General features: G+C 41.3%; 1 protein-coding gene across 2 annotated transcripts in view; it reads left to right on the forward strand.

Annotated features, from left to right (window-relative positions):
• Nucleotides 1–14,956: 14,956 nt before the first annotated feature.
• The window catches only part of txndc5 (thioredoxin domain containing 5), a 12,395-nt gene continuing 97 nt past the window's right edge, over nucleotides 14,957–27,254 (forward strand). Inside the window, exons 1-10 of one of the 2 annotated variants that reach the window (XR_520047.1) lie at nucleotides 14,957–15,241; nucleotides 17,400–17,552; nucleotides 18,000–18,105; nucleotides 18,223–18,319; nucleotides 19,078–19,193; nucleotides 19,600–19,686; nucleotides 20,521–20,679; nucleotides 22,030–22,112; nucleotides 22,971–23,100; nucleotides 24,686–27,059. Coding sequence is in view for 1 of the 2 variants with exons in the window: in XM_008277952.1 (XP_008276174.1) it covers nucleotides 15,057–15,241; nucleotides 17,400–17,552; nucleotides 18,000–18,105; nucleotides 18,223–18,319; nucleotides 19,078–19,193; nucleotides 19,600–19,686; nucleotides 20,521–20,679; nucleotides 22,030–22,112; nucleotides 22,971–23,100; nucleotides 24,686–24,808 (1,239 nt within the window). In the remaining variant the exon portion in view is untranslated. Of the gene's footprint in view, nucleotides 15,242–17,399; nucleotides 17,553–17,999; nucleotides 18,106–18,222; nucleotides 18,320–19,077; nucleotides 19,194–19,599; nucleotides 19,687–20,520; nucleotides 20,680–22,029; nucleotides 22,113–22,970; nucleotides 23,101–24,685; nucleotides 27,130–27,254 lie in introns of those variants that run through there. The other variant, XM_008277952.1, reaches the window with a different exon arrangement.

Raw genomic sequence — 27,254 nt, forward strand, 5'->3', positions numbered from 1 at the left:
TAGAGCCTTACTTCTCCTTGTAACTTCAAGCCTCCGTGGCAGCCGCTTGATTTGTAGCTTGTCGGTGATATTCAGATGCATGCAAGAGCAACTTTATTTTTTTCTTTGCTAGGAATCAAATATCATCCTTTGCTGATCCTTGAAGGAAATCCTGTTTTCTGTTTCAGAGGCTGGGCCCGGCTACAAAGGAGCACATATGGGGCTGGTAGCAATTCAGTGTCTTGCTCAAGGACACTGTAGCAGAGTGTGTGGGCTTCAAGGAGGTCTCTGTTTTTATTTATACCCCAATATTAATATGTGTGGCGTACACCATTTGACAGTGCTGAGGGTGATAGAATTATAAACCCCTTTAAAAGTGGATTGCAAGAGACTTAAAACATCAAAAATGTTAGTTTCCAGAGGCTCTGATGATCATACTGATGGACTGATTCTGGAAACGCTACAGAAGTCCATAAATCCAGGTCCTCTTTTCTCGTATTCCTCTCTTTCTCTGCCCCACCTCAACCCCCTCACACTGTGGTCAGCAACATCCTGATGGCTTTCCCAGCAGGATCTGAATCTTTTTTTTTTTTTATACAAAGAAGGCTGTTAACCAAGAGGTGTCAGCTTCCAAATCGAGGTGGGTCCTGTCACCACCTGCGATGTCTCAGCTCAGGTGACAGATATAAATATTCAACAAAGGGCAGTGCTGCGTATATTCTATCATTTGTAGAGATGCGCTTTTCGACATGGGCACCATTAGCAGCATATAAACAGGATCAGCAACTCTCACACACCAGAGGAAACTTTCTCCACTTGCGGCTGCTCCTGTTAGAGGTCACCACAGCAGATCATTCATTTCAATCTTCTTCCTGTCCTTGGATTCGTCCTCTGTCACACCGTCCACCTGCATGTCCTCTCTCACCACATCCATAAACTTCTTTTTTGGCCTTTCTCTTTTCCGCTCACCTGGCAGCTCCATCTTCAGCATCCTTCTTCCAATACATATTTATATACCATCTCTCCTCCACACATGTCCAAACCAAAACCAGCAAAGGAAACTTCTACATACTGTCGCAGTAAGTCAGTAAAAGGAGAGTTACATCACAAGTTGTGTTTTTATGCCAGAAGCGACAGTTCATGATAACAGATGTCTATAGAGGAAGCCAAAGTCATCATAAATTTTCCATATGAACCTGCAGAAGGATTATTCTCTGCCAGAGATGCTAAATAATAAACATGATACAATGTCAGAGCTGACATGCAGATGTTTAGCAGGTATAGTGTTTACAATGTTCACCGCAATAATTTAGTGCAATGCTAATAATTGCTATTTAGCATTAAATGTGTGCAGCTGAAGCTGATGGAAATTGAATTAGGTTTTGATTGTAAATCAAAAATTTTGAGAAATGAACCTATAAAGATCTAATGCAACATATGTATGTACCTGTGCATTGCCAGTGCATATGTGTTTGCATATTTTGCCATTTCTTACTAAATGCACCCCAAGTGAATGAAATTGTTGGTTTTACACATATATTGTAATACACAGTAATATTCCAGCAGATAGATAGATAGATAGATAGATAGATAGATAGATAGATAGATAGATAGATAGATAGATAGATAGATAGATAGATAGATAGATAGATAGGGTGATCCAGGAATTCCGTCTGGGTACTCCAGTTAGAGAAATCCGTGCTCAGGGGATATGGTGTTCGTGACTAGTGAATCCAAAGTTGGTGACTGACTCGTGAAGGCTGGGCTGGGGAGAGACGTCAGGCAGAAAAGGCTCTGAAGGGAATGACGAGAGGTGAGGTTAGCACAAGGCAAGCAAACAAAGCACGAGAACTCGAGATCGCGATCGTGGGCGATGTATTGCCCAGGGTAGAATTAATCATCTGGCACTGAACCACGGGGAGAAGCCGACTTAAAAGCAGATTAAGATGAGGGACAGGTGCGGTGGACAACGAGCGAGCCCTCCTCAGCCATGGCCCAGCCTGAAACAAAAAGCACACCACAGTGCAGCCAAGTACACACAGGAAGTAATTCCACAAAATAAATGTTCCAAAACCTCGAACCCCAACAAAAAATGGAAACTGGCTTTCACAGTCATATTTTGTTAATAATAATGTACATGTAAATTCACTGTATTTCTGTAACCTTTGATAAATTTTCATGTATTTCAGAAAATACAGGAAAAAATCAGTTCAATAAAAATAGCAAAAAATGACGGATTTTTTCTTTGTTTTTTTACAGTGTAGTCTTACATCATAGCCATTCGTCTGATGATGACTGAATAATTACACCAAATTAGTTTATATGGCTGTCCATTACAAAAAGAAAAGAAAAAGAAAAACTGTATCGTAGTGAGGTTGTTGCTGCAGGACCATGTTTTCAGTCAAACAGCGGTGATTTCCAGCCACACCTGTCAGTATCCAACCTGTTTACAGCTTCTGCTTAGAGTTTCCAGCAGTAAGAAAGCAGCTAACCGTGCAGGCCTTGTGGAAAGAGATGGTAATTCCATACTGTAGATACCTCATGAGACCTGGCACAGCTTTAGTCATCTGCCTGGATCCAGCAGAGAGCGGTAGAACATAAAAACACTTGGAATCGAGAGGGAGTTGCCATGGCAATCCACAACCAACAGAACCATTTCTTATCATTCCTCTTTGCTCCTGTTTCCTTTATTTGCTGTGTGTCTCTATCCCATTCCTTACCTTCACCTTATCTTTCTTTCTTTCTTTCTTTCTTTCTTTCTTTCTTTCTTTCTTTATTTCTTTCTTTCTTTCTTTCTTTCTTTCTTTCTTTCTTTCTTTCTTTCTTTCTTTCTTTCACTTTTCATTTCCTTCATTTCATTTCTTTCTCTTTCGCTCCTCTCTCACTTCTATTCCTCCTCTTTCAGCCACCCAGATGAGTAGACAAGGTGCTTTCCAATTTCCATGCTTCAGTGTTCTTTTCTGGGATTGTTCCAATCATGTGGGAGAGCCCTTTTCCCAACTATTTTTTTCCAGCACAGGTGCGTGCTGCGGTGGTTTCAGTAAGCTGTCTGCAAATGACATTGGTTCCCCTCTGTTGGTCACATCCTGTGTCCCGGATATGATACGGCCATGAGTCTCCGTGCTCCTAATGGAAACACTTCTGGCTTTGGATTGCATGATGTTCAGTTGTGGGAAGGACGATGTTGAAAGCTTTTTTTACAGAAAGACTGAGTGTCCAGCAGGGTAATTCCCATACGTTTACATGACAGAATTAGATTTGGTCAGAAATAGCCTCTGAAATATTCCAGAAAGTCTTCTAAAAGGTTTTCTCAGCATCTCCCTTGACAGTGCTCAGAAGCTGACCTCAATTTATGATGGATGCTGTCTGTTGAAGGGGAGGGCCGGTATCCTGTCTGAAATTTGTTTTAGTTCAGTGGTCTAGTTGAAATGTATTCAGAAAGATTTTTATGTTCGTTATTAACTACTGAGTACAAGAAGTGTAAAGTAATAAAGCAACACTTTGGGAAATTATTTGTTTTCTTTACAAGTTAGTTGGGAAGATCAATATTAGTTGGTTAGCTGAGCTTAGACTCTTAAGAACACAAATTACATCTCATTTTTAAATCCGTGAAGAAATTTATCTGTAAAAAACATCAGGTTTTGTCATACGCTCTACTAATAATATACAAGGTACTCCCAGACCAGAAACAGGAAGGTTTGACTCGATAACACCACAATCTATATATTTTACACTTTAACTATACAGATTAGTGAAAAGTTATTTAGATAAGAAATCAAGTTACATCCCTATTTTCTGTCTTTAAGCTAAACCAATCAAATTGGCTCTAATGATGTTTAAAACTTTTTTGGAAGTAGGTAATTTAGTTTTTTAAAGCCACATGTTTAAGATAAAGATCTATATTATCGCAGCCATAATAGTTTAAAAAAAAAAAAAGTAACTAAGTACATTTACTCAAGTACTGTACTTCAGTAAAACTTTGAAGTGCTTGTACTGTATCGGTTTATTTCCACTTCATTACATATTACATTTCAGAGGGATTGTACTCTCTACATTTATCGGACAGCTTTATTTACCTTTAAGATGAAGATTTTACAAAATTGACAACACAATGAGCTTTTAAAAATACAGCATAGTTAACGATTAAAGCAGAGGTTTCAAACCTTTTTGCCCTCTGATGTCTTACATAAAGTTGTATGTAGTCTGATTGTTTTTCAGACATCTGTGGGTTGTTAACTGCTCCACCAAATATTCCTTTTTCTCTCAGTTGTATTTCAAACCAATGTTCAAACAATATCTCACAAGATTAGGGAAATGGTTAAAAAAAAAAAAAAAAAAAAAAACCTGCTAAGAGTTTTTTTTTTCTTCTTCTTCTTTTTTCTTCTGCCAAGCCCTCAGATTTCTATTCTGGCCATGTATATGAAACTGTATATTAAATACTTTAAATTAGCTCCATCTGCAGCAACAGTAACATGATGCTGACATCATCTGAATAACAGTGTCATATACAACAATATACGAGTCAGAAAGACTGAAACAGTACTTTTATTTCAATACTTCCATTACATTTTGTTGCTAAAACCTATGCACTTTTACCTGAATATGATTTTCATGTAAGGCTTTTAATATATACATTGCTGTATTAAGTCAAGCAAGGATCTGAAAACATCTTCCATCACTGCAGGAGCCTGATGGAAGAGTCTGTAGCTGATCACCATGAAAAAAAAAAATCTTTTAATTTAGAGCTCTTCTTCAGTCAGGATTCTTTTTAGTCCTCATGGAAAAAGTCTTAGCACTGTGCTTTGAGTTATTGCTCACTCTGTGAACTCAGAGGCCTACAACAATATGTAACTGCAGCATGAACTGTTCTTAAATTCACACATACAGCTCCTCTCTGTTACTCACTGCCTCTCAGTTCACACTTTTCCCCCTGTTTACCACCTGCTGACTCTCATACTCTCAGCTGCTAACTTCAGGCAATTAAGAAAATAAACAGAACGTCCTCAGGGTCCCCAGAGTCCATTCATCTTTCTTTTTCCTATTACACCATGCTATAGCTGGCCTGGCAAAGTTCCTAGCTATCAACAATGGGTAACCAGTAGACACCCACAACTATGCGGCCTCCACTTCAGCGGGCAAAATGTAAAATATGTCAGTGGCAATTTGGTCATATTTACCACAGCTATATGACATGTTAAGATTAAATAGTGATGTGTGGTTGTTGGCTTGCCATGGTAACAATAGAGCCCCTCTGGGAGAGTCTGACCTGTGTGTAGATGTTATTTATCATGTGCAAAAGTCAAGGAAAATAATTTCATATATCATTTTTCACCTCAAATTAACTATAAAGGCATTTGTGTTTTCAACTGAGAGAACAGCAGCTGGAATGCAAGAGGGTGTTTGAACTGTGGCTCACGAGTGCGTGTCAAGGCCATTTTTTGATATAATAGCTCAAATAAACTCAAGTGGGCGGGAGTTCTGGTTCTGCCGACACATTCATGTTAGCACGGAGGACTTTTTTAAAGAAACTGTTTTACATTTTTTTGGAGATATGGTGACCTGTTTTCTTGCCATAAGTTTGATGAGAATATTGATATTGACTACAGTCACCATTCCCAATGGTTCCCAAAGTGTGGGGGGGTCGCAAGATCATTTTCAGGCCTTGTTTGAAACTGTTCCCTATTACAGAAAGAGTGCGACAATATAGTGTAAATGGTAAATGGTCTGCACTTTCTACCTTAATGGTACTCAAAGCGCTTTACAATGTTTTCTCATTCACCCATTCACACACACATTAATACACTAATGGTGACAGAGCTGCCATGCAAGGCGCTAGCCTGCCTTTGGGAGCAACTTCAGGTTCAATGTCTTGCCCAAGGACACTTCAACTGTGGAGGGACCGGGGATCAAACCACCAACCTTGCAATTAGAGAACAACCGCTCTACCACCTGAGCCACAGCCGCCAGTGTGTTCACCATTTTCTACTAGTAACTGCATTCTCAACAGTTAATTTGATTCACTATATAGTTCACAACACGTTTTCTTATGTTTCAGTCACGTCCGGGGATAGTGGGGGTCGCCAGTCTCTGGTACTGTTATTTTGGGGGTCGCAGGCTGAAAGGTTTGGGAACCCCTGCCCTTGCACAACTGAAAATAATGAGTGGATCTGTTCAAAGATACCTTTCAGCACCTCAAGGGTTCAAAGATTTCTTATTACTCATGTTTGTGAAATTGCATAAAAGCTAAAGTGACAAAAATGACAGTTTACCATTCTGTGGAGGGTAAAATGTTGCTCGGAAACAGTTGTAACCCCCTTTAAGACCTCCCCTTTACCAATCACAATCATAGATAAAACATAGATAAAAACTTTCAGGGTTTCATATGTACCAAAACCTACAAAACCAATCCAGTCAGCTTTATGTATTGTTCTTCTTCCTTAGAATTTCCAACTTGTATGGCTGAATTAGTTCACTACTACAACATGCCACTGTGTTGTGCAAAAGCTCAAAGTCGTAAGTGAGCTGGTGTGCTAGAGCTGCAGGGTGCAGCGGAGGATGGGTGGAGAAAGTGATGGGGACTTCATAGAGCTGCACTTTTTAAAGGAGGCAATGTGTACTGTTACATCTCAGCCATTTTAAGGCCGTGAGGGATCATTTTCATGAAAAAACTTCTAAATACATAACTTTAATACACAGATGTGAGTTTTTAGTCAATGACCAAAAAGACACTTTAAAATATCTAAGTGCTGTTTTTACATTTGGTTTTTGTATGGACTTAATAATAGTTAACTAGTCAACAACACTGTAAAAATGAAATTGCAAAAAGACAATGATAATGTTCTGGCAGCTGTTGCAGCAAAAAAATACAACAAAAGTAAAGGAAAAAAGCCATCTCATAAAAATGTAGTAATTTTTCAGAATTAAATTGCTTTTCTCTCTGTATTTGTATCTAATCTTAGAAATAGGTTTATAGCAATAAAATTGAATGTAAACGTTAAATCTATTAAATAAACAGGAAATACTTGTGTTAAAGATTGATTGTTATATTAAAGACTGAAAATTTATGATTACTTTTATTATTTCATTTACATGTTATTTTATATTAGAAATGTAATGTTTCTTTTTGAATTTTTATCAATGTCTCAGTGTATTTTTTTTTTTTTTAATACAGAAAAAAAACTGTATAATATATAAGACAAATTCCTGTCTTTGGACAGGCTGTGTGTATTGGCAAATCGGACCACATTCTGATTTCCTTACAGCCAACGTACACACCTCTTGTTGGGAGACAGCCGACAACGACAAGAATTGTGCAGAGGTGGACACATGAGGTGGAGGGATTGCTTTGAACGTACTGAATGGAGCGTACTGTTGGATCATTATGGAGAAAACATTGAGGGAGCATCTAAGTGTCTGACAGATTATTTGAACTTCTGTATGGATGTTGTTGTGCCCACTAAAACAGTGCAATGTTATGCAAATCACAAACCCTGGATCACTGGGGAGGTGAAGGGGGTTCTTAAGAGAAAGAAGAGGGCATTTAACAACAAGGATCAGGAGGAGATGAAAAGGGTGCAAACTGAGGTGAAGAACTGCCTGAGAGAAGCTAAAAAGAGCTACAAGGTGAAAGTGGAAGGAAAATTAAAAGAAAACAATATCAGGGAAGTTTGAGAAGGGATGAAAACAATTACAGGGTGTAAAAAGGTGACTGGGTTGGTTAGGGAAAGTGAAGGGAGAGCCAGTAAAATGAACACCATTTTAACAGGTTCAACACTGTGCCAGCTGTCACCTCCAGCCCCATTCCCAATGCCAGCCCCATCAGTACTGAACCATCTACCACTGTGCCCTCCCCACCAGCAGCACTCCCAGCCCTCCCATTTCTGTCCATGAAGGGTCCAGCTACTCCTGATGCCCCTCCTATCTTACATCAGACTTTTTCCTCCATCCTCCACAGAGGATCCCTGCCCTCCATCTATAGCACACGTCAGTTCTTCACATATGTGAGACGGGAGCAGAAGAAATGGAACATCAGGAAGGTGGCAGGTCCCAACAGGGTGTGTCCCAGGCTTCTAAAAGCTTGTGCAAATGAGCTTGCGGGTCCTCTCCAGCACCTATTGAACCTGAGTCTGCATCTGGGACAAGTGCCCTCCCTCTGGAAGACCTCATGCATTGTCCCTCTACCTAAAGTTAAACATCCTATGGACAGTAAAGACTATCGCCCTGTGGCACTTACCTCTCACATAATGAAGACCCTAGAGAGGTTAGTACTGCAGATGCTGAAACCACAGGTGAAGCATGTCCAAGATCCTCTGCAGTTTGCATACAAGGAGAAGGTCGGGGTGGAGGATGCCGTTCTCTATCTTCCCCACCTGTTTACACCTGGACAAAGGGGGTTGCGCAGTCAGGATGCTCTTTTTTGATTTTTCCTGCACATTTAACACCATCCAACCTCTGCTGCTGCAGGAGAAGCTCACTGGGATGGCTGTGGAGCCATTCTTGGTGTCCTGGATCATGGACTACTTAACTGACAGGCTACAGTACGTCCACATGGGAACTACCATTTCCAGCACCCTGAGCTGTGGTGTGGGAGCACCCCAGGGCACTGTAATGTCTCCTGCTCTGTTCACACTGTATACATCCGACCTCCGTCATAACACCACAGCCTGCCATATGCAGAATATTTCAGATGATACAGCTATTGTGGCCTGTATTAAAGGAGGAGAGGAAGGAGAGTACAGGAAACTGGTGGAGGACTTTGTGGTTTGGTGTAGGAAGAACCAGCTGAAGCTAAATGTCCAGAAAACCAAAGAAATGGTTCTGGACTTCAGAAAGAAGTCTCCTACACCTCGGCCAGTCCACATAGAGGGGAACAGTGTGGAGATAGTACCGTCCTACAAATACCTGGGAGTAGTGTTGGACAATATGCTGGACTGGACTGCCAACACAGACCATCTTTACAAGAAGAGCCAGTCCAGGCTGTATTTTCTCTGAAGGCTGAGCTCCTTTAACATCTGCTCTAAAATGCTGCACATGTTTTATCAGACAGTGGTGGCAAGTGCCCTCCTGTACACTGTGGTGTGCTGGTGCAGCTCCAGGAAGGAACATCGCCCGACTGAACAGAATCATCAGAAAGGCCAGTTCAGTGGTTGGACTAAAGCTGGCTCCTGTGGAAGAGGTAGCAGAGGAGAGGACTCTGTCCAGATTCAGGGCCATCATGGACAATGCCTCACATCCTCTGCATGGGGTCTTCACGGAGAGGAGGAGCATGTTCAGCAGTAGACTGCTGTCCCTGTGCTGCTCCACTGACAGACTGAGGAAGGCTTTTGTCCCTCGCGCCATTAGATTGCACAGATTGCACAACTCTGACTGAGCAATTAAGTAATTTAAATTTTTATACTTGGCTGTTTTTATGGTTTTTTGTCTATCTATCTATCTATTTGTGTAAAGGTAAGCTGAATGGCTGCTGGTTAGCTTCATATTTGGCCTGTAGGTATTGATGCTAACATCTAACTCTCGGAAAGAAAGCCAGTAAGAGTATTTATTGAAGCCCTGACCAGCTCTCTTCATCTTTTGGCTAGCATGAGAAAACTAGTCTTTCCTGAGGCTCATACAAATGGAAACATATTGTGTTGCTGTTTTTCTCATATGCATATCTGCTCAGGGCAAGGTCAAAAACTTGGTTCTCGGTTCCATCTCATAATTCAAAAAGAATCCAGGTGTCTGCAGACTGCTGACCCTTTGGATATGTTGGTCGTTGTTTTGTTTTTTTTCTAGTCTGCTCTCTCCAAGTGAAGCCAAGCGGCAAGGCATTTCCACAAACCTCCTCAAAGAGAAAGTGTGTTTGAGTTTTTACAGCCAGAGGTCAAAGATCATCTTTTGTCAGTCTTGAGGTCAATGCAACATAATCTATCTCAGCGAGGGAGTCTCTTGCAAGTATATTGCCTCTGCTTTGAATGGATGCCCTCCCTGTGGACTGAATAATCTCGTGTGAGTATGTGTGCAACACTGGAATCTCAATGGTTGTCTGGGGAACTACAGGACAATCTCCTCAAACCGGCCACCTCAAAAGTACTGACACACTCATACATCTGCGCACAGGGCACTTCATAAATGCCTCTGCCTGAAACATACTGTATATAGAACTTCAGACTCTGGCTGTGCATGGTAGGATCATTTGCACCCACTTTTAGTATATAGCTACAAACGCAAGAAGTCCTGGCTTCATTAAAGCACTCTGACAGTCTGGAATAGTGGTATATACGGTACCATAGTTGCTCTCTAGGCGACACCTCTGTCTGTTTCCATGCTGTAACCTCTTCCTTTCCTCTTCCCACACTTCCGGTTGTCCAGATGAAAGGAAAAGGGGTGGATGATTAAAGAGAAATACGCTTAAAATGAAAGCTGTCTCCATTTGGTTTCATGAAATCATGATTATATTAAAAAAGCAGAGTACTTTCCAAAGAGCTGTCAATTTAGCGAACCAGCAGGTACTCGCTGCTCTGGGAACTGACACATACAAACATGCTCCGCCATGGGAATAGATGCATGATTTATATGCACTGTCGCCATTACGTAAGGCTGCAGCCCCCACGAGAGGCACGATTTATCCACTGTAATAAAGTGGAATAATTATATTTGCTTGAAATGTTCTCACATTAAAGCATTGTTTCCAGCGATGGCAGGGAGGCAACTCTGACTCATATCTGACCATCAGTGTAGAAAACCAACAGTCCATCTGTTACCTGAACCAACCAATATTTTATGGCTGAAGCAAAATGTTAAATGTGAATCTCTTCACGCAGAATCTGTAATATGTAATCCTTTCATGGGTGCCTATATTGATTTACACCATGAGGTATTATGAGAGGTGCTGCAAGGTGGCGCAGTTGGTTAGCACTGTTGCCTCGCAGCTAGAAGGTCACCAGTTTGTGTCCCGGTGGGGACACCGGGATGTTTCTGTGTGGAGTTTGCATGTTCTCCCCATGCAGCGTGGGTTCTCCGGCTTCCTCCCACAAGGTCCAAAAACGTGTTGAGGCTAATTGGTGATTCTAAATTATCCATAGGTGTGAATATGTGTGTGCTAGTTGTCTGCCTCTAAGTGTAGCCCTGTGATAGACTGGTGGCCTGTCCAGGGTGTCCACTGCCTTTGCCCTAAGTCGACTGGGATAGGCTCCAGCCCCCCGCGACCCTAGTGAGGATTAAGCTGTGTATAGATAATGGATGGATTATGAGAGCAGCTGGTTTGTTCTAGAAAGACAGTATTAGGTGTGAGATGAACTTCCACTGCCTGCCAAGGCGGTGCAGTCAAATGAAACTCATTGGGCCATTTATATTTTAACCAATTTGGCATTTTCCTCGTGGTGGAGAACATCCATCCATCCATCCATCCATCCATCCATCCATTGTCTTCCGCTTATCTGGAGTTGGGTCCCGGGGGCAGTAGGTGGAGCAGGTCATCCCAGACCTCCCTCCCCCCGGCGACGCTTTCCAGCTCTGCCTGGGGGATCCCGAGGCTAGCCAGGCCAGCCGAGAGATACAATCCCTCCAGCGGGTTCTGGGTCTGCCCCAGGGTCTCCTCCCAGGTGGACGTGTTCGGAAAACCTCCACAGGAAGCCTCCCTGGAGGCATCCGAACCAGATGTTCATACCACCTCAACTGGCTCCTTTCGACGCAAAGGAGCAGCGGCTCTACTCTGAGTTCCCTCCAGATGTCCGAGCTCCTCACCCTATCTCTAAAACTGAGCCCAGCCACCCTGCGGACGAAGCTCATTTCGAAAGATCTCGTTCTTTCGGTCACGACCCAAAGCTTGTGACCATAGGTGAGGGTTGGGACGTAGATGGACTGGTAAATCGAGAGCTTCGCCTTGGGGCTCAGCTCTCTCTTCACCACGATGTTCTGGTACAGCGTCCGCATTACTGCAGATGCCGCACCGAGCCACCTGTCTATCTCACGCTCCATTTTCCCAGCACTCGTGAACAAGATCCCAAGATACTTAAACTCCTTCGCTTGAGGAAGCAACCCCCCCCCACCCACCCACCCGGAGGTGGCAATCCACCGGTTTCCGGCAGAGAACCATGGTCTCGGACTTAGAGGTACTGTTCCGCATCCCTGCCGCTTCGCACTCGGCTGCAAACCGCTCCAGTGAGTGCTGAAGGTCACGGTCTGATGGAGCCAACAGTACCACGTTGTCTGCAAAAGGCAGAGACGAGATCCTGAGGTTTCCAAACTGGACACCCTCCTCTCCCTGACTGTGCCTTGAGATCCTGTCCATGAAAACCACAAACAGGATCGGTGACAAGGGGCAGCCCTGGCAAAGTCCAACACCCACTGGGAACGTGTCCGACTTTTTGCCGAGAATGCGGACACAGCTCGCACTTTGGTTGTACAGGGACCGTATGGCTCGTAGCAGCGAGCCTGGTACCCCATACTCCCTCAGTACCCCCCACAGACTTCCTTGGGGGACACGGTCATAGGCCTTCTCCAGATCCACAAAGCACATGTGGACTGGCAGGTCGAACTCCCATGCCCCCCTTAGCAGCTTTGCAAGGGTGAAGAGCTGGTCCACTGTTCCACGACCAGGACGGAATCCGCATTGCTCCTCCTGAATCCGAGGTTTGACAATCGACCGAAGCTTCCTTTCCAGCACCCTTGAGTAAACTGAGGCGAAGAAGTGTGATACCTCGATAATTGGCACACACTCTCCGGTCCCCCTTTTTAAAAATGGGAACCACCACCCCGGTCTGCCACTCCACAGGCACTGTACCCGATGCCCACGCGACACTGAAGAGATGTGTCAGCCATGACAATCCGACAATGTCCAGAGCCTTCAGCATCTCAGGGTGAATCTCGTCCACACCTGGTGCTTCGCCCTGAGATGCTGAAGGAAAACAAACACTTTTAAATGTCTCTTAAATTATATTCTAATTAAAATGAATACCTGGGTTGCAGGATTGGGCCTCCATAGATCAGGGATGTTCCTGCACATCTCATGAATGCTTGGTCGGATTGGGATTTGAGGTGTTTGAAGGCTGTGTCGACACCTTGGGCTCTTTGTCACATTCGTTGAGCCCTTCCTCAGTCGTTAGTGTGGTAGCTGGATCTTCCTACTGGGGGAGGCTGCTGCTGTCAGGAAGTGTGGTCGTCAAGGAGGGATGTTTAGATGGGTAGTACATGTCAAAGTAACATTATCTTTTTCAATAATTAAATCTGTAGTATTGAAAAGGGTAATGTTGCTTTTAAATTTTGATTCCTGTCTTTCACACTACAGCTCACAGCGATCAAACTTAATGACTATATTCTTACATGGCACTTGCTGTTGGGGAAAATAATCTGTTTTAATGACTGGAGTGGCATTATCGGAATCACATTTTTTCTATTGACATGCTCAAATCAGGGTCATTATGAGGTTGACTACGTAAATATGCATGTCCACCTTGCTGCATGAAGAATGCGGATGCCAACAAAACATTAAGATTTTGGTGACCATCTTTAAAGTGTATGTATATTTTTTCTCCAGGTCTTTTTCTTAATTCATCATAACATGTGAAGTGAGTGACACTAAATGAGAAGCTGCAAACAACCAAGACTCTATCAAACGAATATCATATAACTATATAAACCTCATGGGACAAATATTCCTCTGTGTGCAATAAAAAGAAATATCCGTGCAACTTTTTAGTATTATGCTCCTTCAGTCATCCTCGAAGTTATTCATACCCTCCCATTAAAGAAGGGGAAAAAACAGCTGTCACTGAAATAAGCTGAAATTGACAAAAGCAATAGTAAATAAAAATCATTACATTGATTTTGAATTTAGGTTCAATAGAAATATTTTTAAAACAAACAAACAAGCAAACAAGCATGATGGGACCCATGAACTAATAATTTGTTTAACAACCCTTTGGGGCAATCACTGCAACTAAGTCTTTTCTGTAACTCTCAATCAGACTTCTGCACTTGTTGACAGGTATTTTGATTTTGGCCCACTGCTCATTAGCCAAGTGCTCTAATTTGTCCGGGACAGTTTTTTTGTTTGTCTTTTTTGATTATTATTCTTTTCAACCACAATTCAAAAGCAATGTCTTATTTCACTAAATTACAATTTAGCTAATTTTTATTTATCATTACTTTTTGCAGTTTCTAGTTATTTGAGTTGCTATGGTGAAATTTCCCTTTTCTTTAATGGAAGGGTATGAATACATTTGAGGACGACTGTATACTAAATGTATATGTGATAGATGCATAGATGTAGACTTTTGGTTACGTTCAGAACATATGCATTTGTCCCACACCCTAATAAAAACAAGAAAAGAAAGCAGCAATAATATGCTTTAAATGTTCAGAAAGCTTTGAACATGAGAATAAATCTTGCTGAAACATATATGAGTTATTAAATTCCAGGGTGCTATAAATGAATTTGAATGAATAACTGTATTTTTGATGTGAATAGATGCTACATGCACATTTAAAGTTGGTTCCTTCCTCAGGGAAAAGACACAAAAGAGGGCAGACGAGTAAACCATGCTTCCATCTGTGCTGCCTCAGCAGAGATAGTATGAAATGAGTAAATGAAGCTACATGAGAACAAATATTTGAAAGCAGTCTGACAGCCTCAGTGCAGCCTGTGCTTTAATTTGAGTTTCCATAAATAATTAATTGCAGAAAGGCACAAACTAGTGAACAACAATGCAAAAAATGAAGTGTTTGATGCTTACATTTCCTAACTTTATTTTTATTTTTCTACTCTACCCCAGTGAAGTCATTCATCCATTCATTCATACACTATTACAGAAATAACTGCACCACGTCTGCTTTAGTTTCGAGAGATGCAGTCCTATCAAACAGGCTTTCGTAAGTCTTTTAAGAGTGGCACTTGTTTGAACCTGCCAGAGTTGCAAAGCGCTTGCGGGCCGCCACAGATCTACATAACACTGCTGCTGCATCTCCAGTGATCTCCAGCGAGCAGCGTCCCATCCAGAGTCCACATTCTTCCACACGGAGCCTGCCAGAGGGGCGTGCTCGTCCAAAGTCGGTCTTTTCACACCAGCAGGGACACTGTTCACCTACAGAGATTCACCATGGCTTCAGCACTGCACTGCAAATCCTTTACGTTGTGTCTTATTTATATGTCGCTGCTGTTCGCCGGCGCGTTTTGCGACGCCGATGTAGAAGAAGATGAGCATGCCAAGCACACATACACTGTGGAGATGTTCACTGAGGCGGTGCCCACTGCACCCCACTTTGTCATGTTTTACGCCCCGTGGTAAGTGAACAGTTACCAAGTTTTCCCCATACGACGTGAAGTGAATTTACTGCCAGTAACGTTTCTCTTTCTTTATTAGCTTCCACGAACGCAGAAAATGGGAATACTCATGTTAAAAGCGGGGTTAAAGCTAACCGGCAAGTTAGCAGGGACGCTAGTTAGCACGTAGCTAGCTGCTCGGCTACGTCGATCATTCTTTATAATGAGCCGGCGCTGTTAGCTTAGTCGCTAACTAGCAAAGCCCCGTAGCCAAGTGCAGCTGAGCGGACTGAACACTTTTCTCACGGGCCTTGCTAGCGTTGCTAACGGCCACTCGTGGTTGGCATTTTGTTGAAAACTTTCTAATGAACGTTGAACAATGTGCTTTAGCATTTAAGCGCATTTTGTTGTGTGTTATTCACAGTTTGAGCTGCATTATTCAATCACAGTTCAAAGTTGTAGTTTGGAAAGCTGCGCTTACGTGGCACGCACTGATTGACTAATGTTATGTCAGGGGTTTCAAACGTGGGGTTCACGGACCCTCACAGGGCCTTGGTAATTCCCAGGAATTCCCAGTAAAATTAGATTTTTTTATTTGTTCACCATCCAGTGTGATGCAGAGAAATGACCGGGAGCTGGAGATGAAGACAGAGGTTGTTTGTGAAGATAAGATTAGAAGTTTAAGTCTGTTTGGTCTGAGGCAGACCACTACAGTTTCAGTATCCTCCTCAGCCCTTTGTCTAATACCTAGACTTTTATTCTTGATATGGTCTATTTAGTGTCAAGCCTACATACAGTACCTGCTATAAAATGTTGACCTAAATAGCCAGTTACTACAACAAAGCTGTATCAGAAACAGGTTTCAGCCTAAATTTCTGACCTCATTTTTTCTGTTCACAGACATGCATTCATGTAATTTCTGACTGTATTCTTAAATACAGCCAATTCTCAAGCATGAAGGAAGTATTGTGTAAAACTAAAGCCCCAAGTGGCTTTCAGCGCTAGAAATAACCATCTAAACTTAAAAGTACAAAGCACACTCCTTTATAATTCATTGTGCTCATTCAGAGGAAAGTGGAGAATTTTCAGCATTATGCCACCATCTGCATCATGGTTTTTCTAAGAATACAATGCCCCAGATAATCCATGATAAATATATAAACCTTGGCATCATCTTTATTATGTGGGCTGAAGAGGTCAAGTCGTGGTTTCCGCATCAGTGTAGGCTGACCGATGTGGGTGCACAGTTCCATTCATACTACAATAAGTACACATGGGCCTGCTATGTCAACACTTTGTGTTGCCCCTCACATCGGCCTGAGAAAAACATACTGTTCCTGTAGATGTTTTTGAAATGCTTAAATGATGTAGCAGCAAATTGCAGTTTGGACTGTAGGACCGTGTCCATGATTTCTGCCAAGCAGGGCTGAATGATAGGCAAAAAAACCCCAAAAACGTATTACAATTATTTTGACCGATATTGCAATTGCAGTATGAGTCATGATTTTAGTGGGAAAGGTCTTTTTTTCCACTGAAAAAGAATATAAAAAATAATGATGTGATTATTGCTGTGGTCTGTACTGAACAAGTATATTACTGTGCATCTGGAGAATATGACTGGTGGGTCAGGGAATCTTTGCAGCACCGTAATGCTTCATTTATGATGGTATTTTGTGACACATTTTATCAAACAAATTGCAGTTCCTGTGATTTGGATATTGCACTTGGCCATATTCCGATTTCAGTAGTATTTTCTTTTTAATTGTTCTGCCATTGTGCTGAGCGCTGTGGAATAACATGCAGCTGGAGTTTGTTTCCTTTCTGTCCAAAGCTCCATGGACGGACATAGCATGGGATTCCTGGAGAGTTTAGAACTTCACACTGTTTTTAGCCACCACTGATGAAAAGCATGTACAAATTAAAGCACCTCCAAAGTCCAGCAATAACAACTGTGTGGATAAAAACAAACAACAAACCTTACTTCATGTGGAAAGCATGAACTGGCATTGTTCCACATTTCCATTTCCACATTGAAAGTGTTGTCGGTTCAAAGATGATTGCTTTTAACCAGAATTACAGTGCAGCTTGGACAACAGATGTATTTGACCAAATCAAAACTTGTAAAAACTTAAAGATTAATTTATGCTGTATACTCAGTATTCATCCCTGTTGTGTCCAGGTGCGGCCATTGTCAGAGATTACAGCCAACATGGAATGAATTGGCAGACAAATACAACAGCATGGATGAGCCCCCCGTGTATGTGGTAAAAGTAGACTGCGTCCAGGACACCAAGTTCTGCTCCAATGTCCATGGGGTTCGAGGATACCCTACGTAAGTACTAGAGTCACACCAGATGTCAAACCAGCTTATTTGCTTGGTAGCCTAGACATTTACATTTTTAGCTCAGGTAACTGTTACAAAACAGTGCAATAGCTGTAGCATTTTAGATACAACACCTCTTACACAGCAGAGATAACAAGTTTTTTTTATATCACTGATTGACAGAAGTGACACATTGACGTGCATTTAGTTGAATATTCTTCCATTATCTTAATGTAATCCTCTTAAATACTGGAGTTTGCTGACTGCATACTGTGTCTACAAAACACAGCAGTCACTGGATAATGATTGACAGAATGCCAGTTTCTATAACTAAACTTCTCATGTTTCCTTTTAGCCTGGATGGATGACTGATTTAAATTTGTCAAGATGTAGATTTGAATCATAAATCTGCCTATTTGTGCAATTCAAAACATTTTTTTTTCTGTTATGTTGTAGGTTGAAGTTGTTTAAGCCCGATCAGGAAGCAGTTAAATACCAGGGTCCCAGAGATCTGCAGTCTCTGGAGACCTGGATGCTAAAGACACTCCAGGATGAGCCTTCTGTGAGTGCTGTTTGTTCATTTCATTCATTCATTTATTCATTTATCACCTGAAATATGCAAAACCAGTAATGTACAATCAAAGAATCGTGCTCATGTTTGTTGTTGTATGTCCTCCAGGAACCAGAGACTGAGCTGGAGCCTCCTAAAGCCCCAGAGCCCAAACAGGGCATGTATGAGCTCACTGCCCTCAACTTTAAGACCCATATAACCAAAGGTAAAAAATGTTGTATATGAAAAGCAGGATAATACTATGTTAAAAGGCAACAAAGTTAGGAGATTTCATAGGCAGCTCCATCTGGTGTGTTTATGCAGCTGCATCCTGCTACAACAGACAAACAGTTTCTGTTTTGTTTAAAATTTTTACATGTACTTTCAGTTTTCAGCCACACTGAGTAGTGTTTCTGGATTCCTCATTAGAGAATGGAAACAGTCCATTGCCTTGATTTACATAACTGTCATTTCAACACAAGTACCCGAGCCACGATCCACAGCGTCAATCAACACGGACCAACCTTGTAACCCCCTTGTCTCCTGTCACCTCACGTTTTTGGTTTTTCAGGCAGCAATTGCAAAAAAAAAACGCCGCTCACGATAATCATCTCGTTGAAATTACGGCTTGACTGAAGTTGAATGTTTTGAAGAAAAATAAATGATTTCTTGTTTGGAGACGAAAAAAGGCAGGATATGACATAAGCATTTTTAAAACCGTGTTTATAGGTCCCACCTTCACATCTTGGCAACGGAGCTGCAATAAACGTTGTGTAATTGCTTGTGTATAACCTGTAAGAGGTGTATATTTTCATTTACAGCAAGCTATACAGAGGTTGTAGTGTAATCAGCTTTTTACATTAACCCAAAAGCTTCACTTTACTACAGATTTGTGTGAATGTCTACACTGCGAGGCATTTTATTTTCTGCATTTTGTTGTGTTTTTCATTTGTGTTTCTTGCTATTTTTCTTGTTCTGCTTCAGGTGCACACTTTGTTAAGTTCTTCGCGCCCTGGTGTGGCCACTGCAAAGCCATGGCTCCAACCTGGGAACAGCTGGCCACTACCTTTGAACACTCTGATAACGTAAAGATAGGAAAGGTGGGTCCTTCGGGTTGTGAGCAGCTTCACAGGGTCCTAAACCTGTTTATTATAAAGAGGTGTTGAAACAGTAGAGCAACAGATACTGATATGAATGGGATCAAAGCTACTACATGGGCATTATTCTCCCCGTCATTTAAAAAAAAAAAAAAAAGTTTTCTATTTTCCCTGCAAATCCAGCATCCTATGTGGCACACTTTTGATGGCACTCACTGGTGTTGCTCATCGTAGTGTAGTTTCAGTGCTCCATTTTCTCTCACTACCGGGTTCCTGTTATCAATCTGGCAGAACAGGATCCTGATCCTGTTTGTACATGTGGTTATTAAGCCAACACTTTACATTGCTAGTGTTTGCAGTGATGTTTCATTCCCGTTTGACAACACATGTTCATACATTTGTGACCTAGGTGGACTGTACGCAGCACTATGAGGTGTGCTCTGAGAACGGTGTGAGAGGATATCCCACGCTGCTCTTCTTCTACAATGGACAGAAGGTATGCACAAGTAGTTTCCTGAATTAACTCTGCATGCACAACGTTTTGACTCACTTTTTACCTTGGTTCAAGATGGTGGCGCGTGCAGATGCTGCATCTTCTCTCTCTCCCTAAAATGTGCCTTATGCAGATCATTCTGTTTTCTTTAATGTTTACATCTATTGTTTCTAGACTGTATATTTTTAGCGTATTATATGTTTAGCTGACATATTTTTTTAGTTTGTATATTTATTTTTAAACTTTGTGTTTTTCTTTAAATGAGGCTCTGAGAGAAATTTCAGTTCTCTGTATGTGTACACGTAGTACAGAACTGACAAAGTGACTTTGACTTGACTAAACTTGTCTGCATCTGACCTACTGCCACTGTGGCTGTCATGTTTTTTCTCCTTGACACCTTAGATTTACTGCAGATTAACAACCTCCACTACATTACATCATACTTGGATGCCTTAAATAGTTAAATGCATAAACTATACTAAAAAACACAGGCATACCCATTACAGCTAAGAGCAGACATTTATATTGGTGCTCAGTGGAGTAAAGCTATGGTTGATAATGATCAATCACTATGGTGCTGTTATCAAACACAACTATCATTTAGTGCAAGGTACACATAGCAGCTGACTTTGCTTCGTGTTGTGTTCTTAATGTCCAAAAGTGTCTGTGGTTCCTAATTATAGTGTTTTCCTAAATGAACCTCAATCCTCTATGTATTGAATAGGTTCAGAGATCATAGAGGATCATTAATTTAATGTCTGTATAATTTAGTTAAATTGAGTGTCAGTGTCTGCAAAATTGTATTAACACCTGTTTTTGTCTGTTTGTTTTTTTTAGACAGAACAATACAAAGGAAAAAGAGACCTGGAATCTTTCAAAGACTTTGTCGACAATCAGCTGAAGGCTGCACTCACTGAAGAGCAAGGGCAGGAACCAAATAAGGAACAAAAAGCAAATGAGATCCCCAGTGATGAGCCAGCCAAAGAGGAAGAAAAGGTACAAAAGATATCGAGGAAGTATATTAATTAATTAATTAATTAATTTATTTATTTGAGGTTTTTTTGTGTACACCAGTTAGCCTCAACTTTAACAACCACTTGGCTAATACTGTGTAGGTCCCTTTTGTGCAACCGAGGCACCTCTGAATCATTGTGGCATGGGCATGGGGGTGTGCTGCGGTGTCTGCCATAGGTATGTTGGCAGTGGATCCTTTGGGTCCTGTGGTCTTCTGGGATGGGTCCCGATGTGGATTGGTTTTGCTCCAGCACATCCTCTGGATGCTTGGTTGCTCTGGGAAATTTGGAGGCAGAGTCAGCAGCTGGGGCTCTTTGTCATGGTCCTCCAGCTGTTCTCGAGCAGTTTTTGTGACATGGTGGGATGCACGTGCCAGCTGCTGTCATCAGAGAGCACTGTTGCCGTGTCATAAGGGGTCATGTTTGATTTGCGACAACGTTTTGGTGGGTGCCACATGTCAAAATAATGTCCACATGAATGCTGGGACTAAATGTTTCCCAACAGGACATTGTATTGAACCAGATGATCAATGTTACACGCTGGCTTTAATGTTGTGGCTGATGGGTGTATTAACTGCTTATTCATGTTACAATTGTGTGACATGTTTAACCTGCCAGCATGCATCTATAGATGACTACAATGCTGATAGAGTCAGAGCTCACATACTTAAAATATACAACAGTTGCAATGATGATCTTTCAAACAGATTATCCTGTGTGGCACTTGATTTTTTTTGTTTGTTTTTTCTGTTCTTGACACTCTACTTGTCCAATTTCTCTAATGGTAACATGCCTTTAATTGTACATTTGGTAAATGATGGAAATAAAGGGTTCCAGCCTTTACATTAAAGGTTTGCTGTGATTGGGCAGCTGTATAAAGGGAGACAGTCATTTCATACTGCAGTGAAACCACTGGTGCTTGCTTGGATTGGACCCAACACCCCCATATGTAGTCGTTATACAGTAGATCTCTGAATGGAGCACCTACTTAACTACTATTTTGGTATGGTAAACTATTGCCCACTGACTGATATCAGAACTTCACCCATATGTGTGCAGAACTGACTCACTGCATCCCAGCAACTATCTGCTGTGTTTCTTTGTTGATCTTGGCTAGTGTCCCACTGGGACTGTCCTGATAAACTCTGCCACAGTTTTTTTTGTTTGTTTGTTTGTTGTTTTTTTTTAATGAGATGATGTAGGCATCATTAGGAACCATAAACTCGACACATAGTTTGGAAACTCTTACTCTCTCCAGTGTAAAATGAATGCTAATGGTCAGGTAAATACAAATGCAAACAAATCAGATATTATGTTTTCTCTCTGCCTGCAGTCCAGCGTGTTGGTCCTGACTGAGACCAACTTTGACGAGGCAGTAGCCAAGGGCTTGACCTTCATCAAATTCTACGCTCCCTGGTAAGATCATCTTTATTGGACTATGTGACAAATAAGTGTTTAAAAAAGCCTGTTAATTTACAGGAATTTTAATAGCTGAAACAATTGTGCATTTTTTGTCACCTCAAGAAAACTTAATCCAAGTGTCAAACAATACCGACCTCTTTTCTTTAACAGAAAAATTGTTGAGTTGTGACACTGAAATGTGCTTAATAAATTAGTTTCAAACATAGACTGTATAAAACATGGACATAGCAACCGGCCCTGAAAAATGAAGCCAACCCGGAAGTGTCAAAAACCTGCAATATATCACTACGTCCGCTAGTCCTGGCTCCAAAAAGCCCTGGCTCCCATAGAAATGAATTGGAAAAGAAGTGATCACAGATCACAAAATACCGCGTTCCTCCAGCTCAGGATTTTTTAAAAATTAGTTTTCATGGTCAAGTCCAGAGATCAGGTGGCCAATCTGAAAATAAATCAATACTGAATTTTTTAAAAATCTTCAAAATTTTGAGGGGCAAGGGGTGTGGCTGGCTTGATTGACAGTCGGCAGCGACTATACAGATGAAGCGAGCAGAAGGCGATAAATGTGGGCGGGCAGAGAGGGCCTGCCTCTCAATCCGTCTGACCAATCGCTGCACCTATGGTTCCGCCCCCCTCTGACGATTTTTGCGTCACTGGCTCCAAAAATCCAAGATGTCAACCAGGAAGTAGCAAAACCCTTGCTTCATTTTCTCAGTGCAGAAACCAACGGGTGACGTCACGGTAGCTACGTCCATCTTTTATACAGTCTATGGTTTCAAACACTGACAATACCTTCTCTTAACAATCTACCAGTCAGTGAAAGTGATGGAACTCTACTGTTATTCTTTTATTCAGGTGCGGTCACTGTAAGAATCTCGCTCCAACATGGGAGGATCTTTCCAAGAAGGAGTTTCCTGGCCTCACTGATGTCAAGATTGCCAAGGTGGACTGCACTGTCGAGCGCACGCTCTGCAACAAATACTCTGTAAGTATATCAGCACATCATCTTCACTCTGTGCTCACCACCACCTCACAGCTTTGAAACAAACATGTTGCACTCTGATTCTCTCTCTCTCTCTCTCTCTCTCGCTCTCTCGCTCTCTCGCTCTCTCTCTCTCTCTCTCTCTCTCTCTCGCCCCCACCCCACTCTTCTGTCAGCATTTTATTTCTGCAAGATTAAGTGTTAAACTGGATGTAATAAAGCTAAGATGGTGGTTTATCTCACTGCCATAAAATATTGGAACTGTCACGTACTTTAATTAGATGCTACAGACTGAAAGCAGATTTTTACATTGTTGTGGGTAAAGGAATGTTGGCGCACACGCACTCATAGCTTTGAGTTTATGTGGAGCTTGAGTATTATTACTGAGATGAAAGCCAAAGGAGTTATCTAGTGATGAAGAGGTTTTACATTTAAAGAGTCCTAGTCTTGTTTTAGATTTGCCTGAAATGTTTTTATAAGGGATAAAGAGTGCAATCACATTAAATAAGTGAAATAAACAATAAAACTTTACACCTATAAACATGACTGATTTTTAACTTCCACTGCAATAAAGAGTTAGTTTTATCTTAGGCTGTACTCTCCAGGTGGACAGTCGATCGATTGGTTGGTTGTTATGCTTTCATCTGACCAAATTCTCATTGTCAAACAATAGCTGATGTTGCTTTCATAAGGAGAAAAGCACTACATCAACAGCCTTGCTGGATTAATTTATGATTTTTGGCAGCAGGAGGAACAGATTGCTTATGACCATCCGCTGTGTTAACACAGCTTTGAACTTGCTCAACCTAATAGAGACTGCTAGGTCTAATTTATTACTTACTCAGAGTTGGCTCCACACTAATTGACACTATTTCAAATAAGTCATCGATTTTGTTGTCAGTCTTGTTATTCAGCTGCATAGTTGAAAATCAGGGCTGTGATTGTGCTTGATTACCATAATTTTTGGACTATTGAGCGCACCTGAATATAGGCCCGCCCACTAACTTTAAAAAGAAAAAAAATGTGTACGTATATAGGCTGCACTTGTCTATAAGCCGCAGGTGTCTACGTTGTAACATGAGACATTTGAATAGAAAGATGGTACGCAGAAGGATTTTTAAAAAACTTTTAATTAAATACATACCAGTAACATAGACAGATAAATGCTTTTTTCCAAACCGTGCCTGTAACACGGCTGGTTAAAAAAATAAAAAATACAGTAGCCGACCAGGAAAAATCATTGATCGCTATCTTCATCTTCCTCCTGCGCACTAAAACCACTGAAGTCGTCTACTTCATGGCAGAATTAAACAGCCTCAGAATTACTTTGTGACACATTTCCTCAGTCTCTCTTTCGTTGTTGCTCTCAACGTCACTTTCGTCTCGAAGCAAATGTGTAAAAATCCATAAATTAGCCGCATCATTGTTTAAGCCGCAGTGTTCAAAGCATGTGAAAAAAGTAGCGGCTTATAGTCCAAAAATGACGGTGTATGTTCATACTGCATGTCACATTGGATTGAATACATTTTGAACCGTGACAAAGTAAGTGGAATAAAGGCCCTGCTGGTGTTCTTTTGTTTCGTCACAGGTGCGAGGTTACCCCACCTTGATTATCTTCAGAGCCGGGGAGCAGGGAGACGAGCATCACGGTGGGCGCGACATGGAGAGTCTGCACAACTTTGTGATGAGGCAGGCGAGAGACGAGCTGTAGAAACAGGGAAGTCAGCGCTCACTCTCCACCACTCTACTCGCCCACACTGCATAGATATGCAGTGTGGGCCACCACTCTCTCTCCTACGGTGGCCAAAACCTCTTTATATCTCTGTCTCCACTCGGGTGCTGTTTAGGAAGGAGTCAGCCAACAACAGACTGATGCAGTCGGTCCATTAATAAAGGACAGAATAACTCGGTAGAGTGTTTGGAATGTGAATGTATTTCTCATTGCTGTTGCCCGACCTTAAATCTTCTGCAGATTGTATGTTATTGGTTGGGTGTACAAACAAAGTTATATGTCTGACAACCACTTTACAAGCACTGCTCAACCTATCAGAACCAGAACTCCTCGCACAGATATCAAACTATGTTGTTTATTAAAAGGGCGGCACTAAAGTTTCTGCCTGTTTCAAATAAAAAAAATCTATTGTTTCTGACTTTTTTTTAAATTTTAAATGTGAAATCTGTTGTTAAATCGTAAGCCATTAATGTTACTGTACTGTCACTCAAAAAGCTGCAAAGGTTGTGGCACCCCAATGTGAAGTTGAGTGTTAAGATGAAGGTACTTCATATCCATGCCAGCGATGGCTCATCTGACTTAACTCTCAGGGAAACACCCATTCAGACTAGAAGAAGTTGTGATGGTGACATTGTTATCACAGGAGTCTGATCATGGCTCATGGACATTACATTATTTTCTATTAACAATCCTGACCAGACTTTGAAAGAGTTCTTGTAAGAATCTCAGTCCTACATCCTACATCATTTCTTACTCCTGTGATCTTAATCAGCCACCCTTCTCTTCTTCTAGTATTCAGAGTCTCAGGCCTGGACCATTTTGCCCCATTTCTCTATTACTGAACTGCTTCTGTTTAGTTTTCCTGTTGTTCAGACTGCTCATGTTGGATGGCTTCATATGGAGGGCTCCACACTAACTTTATGAACAGGTAGCACGAATACTCATTACTAAAAAAGCAAAAACAAATTAACAGCACTACTAAATTAATGGCAACAGCTTCATATTTTTTACATCTTAATTATAATACAAATAAATGCTTTGGTAATAAATGACAAACTTCCAGAAATAACAGTACTTACCTGGATGCCTCCCGTGCCTGTGGCACATTTGCACAAGATAATCAAAGTCAGTGTTTCACTGACATTATCTCCGGCTGTGACGTCAGTGGGCTGCAACATTAGGACTGTTGAGTCTTTCTAAAAGACGGCAGAATATTTCTTTCTTCCATGCTTGTTCCTCCTCTGATGGATTTAAGTTCGCTCCTCCTGTGAATGCTATGTAGCGACATGAATCTCCTAAATTTCCACCCAAAATGCTCCAAACTTTTATTCATAATTGCTAACATACAAAATTCTCAAGCAGGTTAGAGGCCAAAAAAAAAGATGTGGAGAAAAGTAAAAACCTTGTAGATTTGGGGACAGTTGGATCACTTAAAGCCAGTTTTGAGGAGTAAAGCACCGTCATACAACTGTCACATCACCTTTCTGACGATGATTGTCATTTGTTCTTAGCTTAGCGATTGAACAAGTTGCATGTGTGGGTCAGATTTTCGTGGTCCCACTAAATATATCTGGATGATTTACCGTCTGATGGTAGAAAACCGTGTTTTGTCAGACTAACTAGTTGAGGCACTTAAAATACTGGACTGAATAAAGCTCTGTGGAAGGTGGAGGGCTAAACTCCAGCTGTACCAGGTGCTGATTCGCTTTCAGTAAAATGATTTAGAATGAGAGGCTCTGTTTGCTAAAGTTGGCTCATCTGGTTTTAATTTCCTATTTAGAACTGTACACACCGATTGGATGAATCAAACTAAAACCACAAATCCAGACTGTACAGGACATTGTTTTGTTTATTTTTTTCTTTTGGAGATTCAAAGGCCAAGAATAAGTCATAAACCTGAGTGTAAAAGCATTTGCAGTTTTGTCAATTAAAGCTTTTTTTTTTTAAACTTCTTTGATAACCCACGGTGTAGTAAACTGCAGCCACCTGTCAGGCCATGCACATTCCACTGCAAATGCTCTTTGACCCAGGTTATGTGACAAGTATGTTCCACATGATGCAGGGCACCATTTATTGTCTAACCCAGGTACACAAACAGTGAGAGACACAGCAGTTTTGTTTTGTTTTTTGTCAGTAAAAGTTTTCATGGACAGCACATGGTCAAAAGAACTCCAGTGACGGAAGTATTTTATTTCCTTTTCATGGGTCGTGGGTTGTGCACCACCCATAGATTTTGTACAAAAAGAGTGAATAATGGCAAGTTGTAACATGAGATTTCGTAATAAATTTTTTTCAAAAATGACTTTGTATTTCCATCTTTGTTCTGGCATCTGTCTCTGTTAATAACGTATGTGATTTATCTTTTTTTTTTTTTTTTTTTTTAATAACAATAAATAAGCTGAGAATGTACAAGTATTTACAAAAA

This window comes from Stegastes partitus, unplaced genomic scaffold (genome assembly GCF_000690725.1).
Source record: "Stegastes partitus isolate 25-593 unplaced genomic scaffold, Stegastes_partitus-1.0.2 Scaffold111, whole genome shotgun sequence".
NCBI lineage: Eukaryota > Metazoa > Chordata > Actinopteri > Pomacentridae > Stegastes > Stegastes partitus.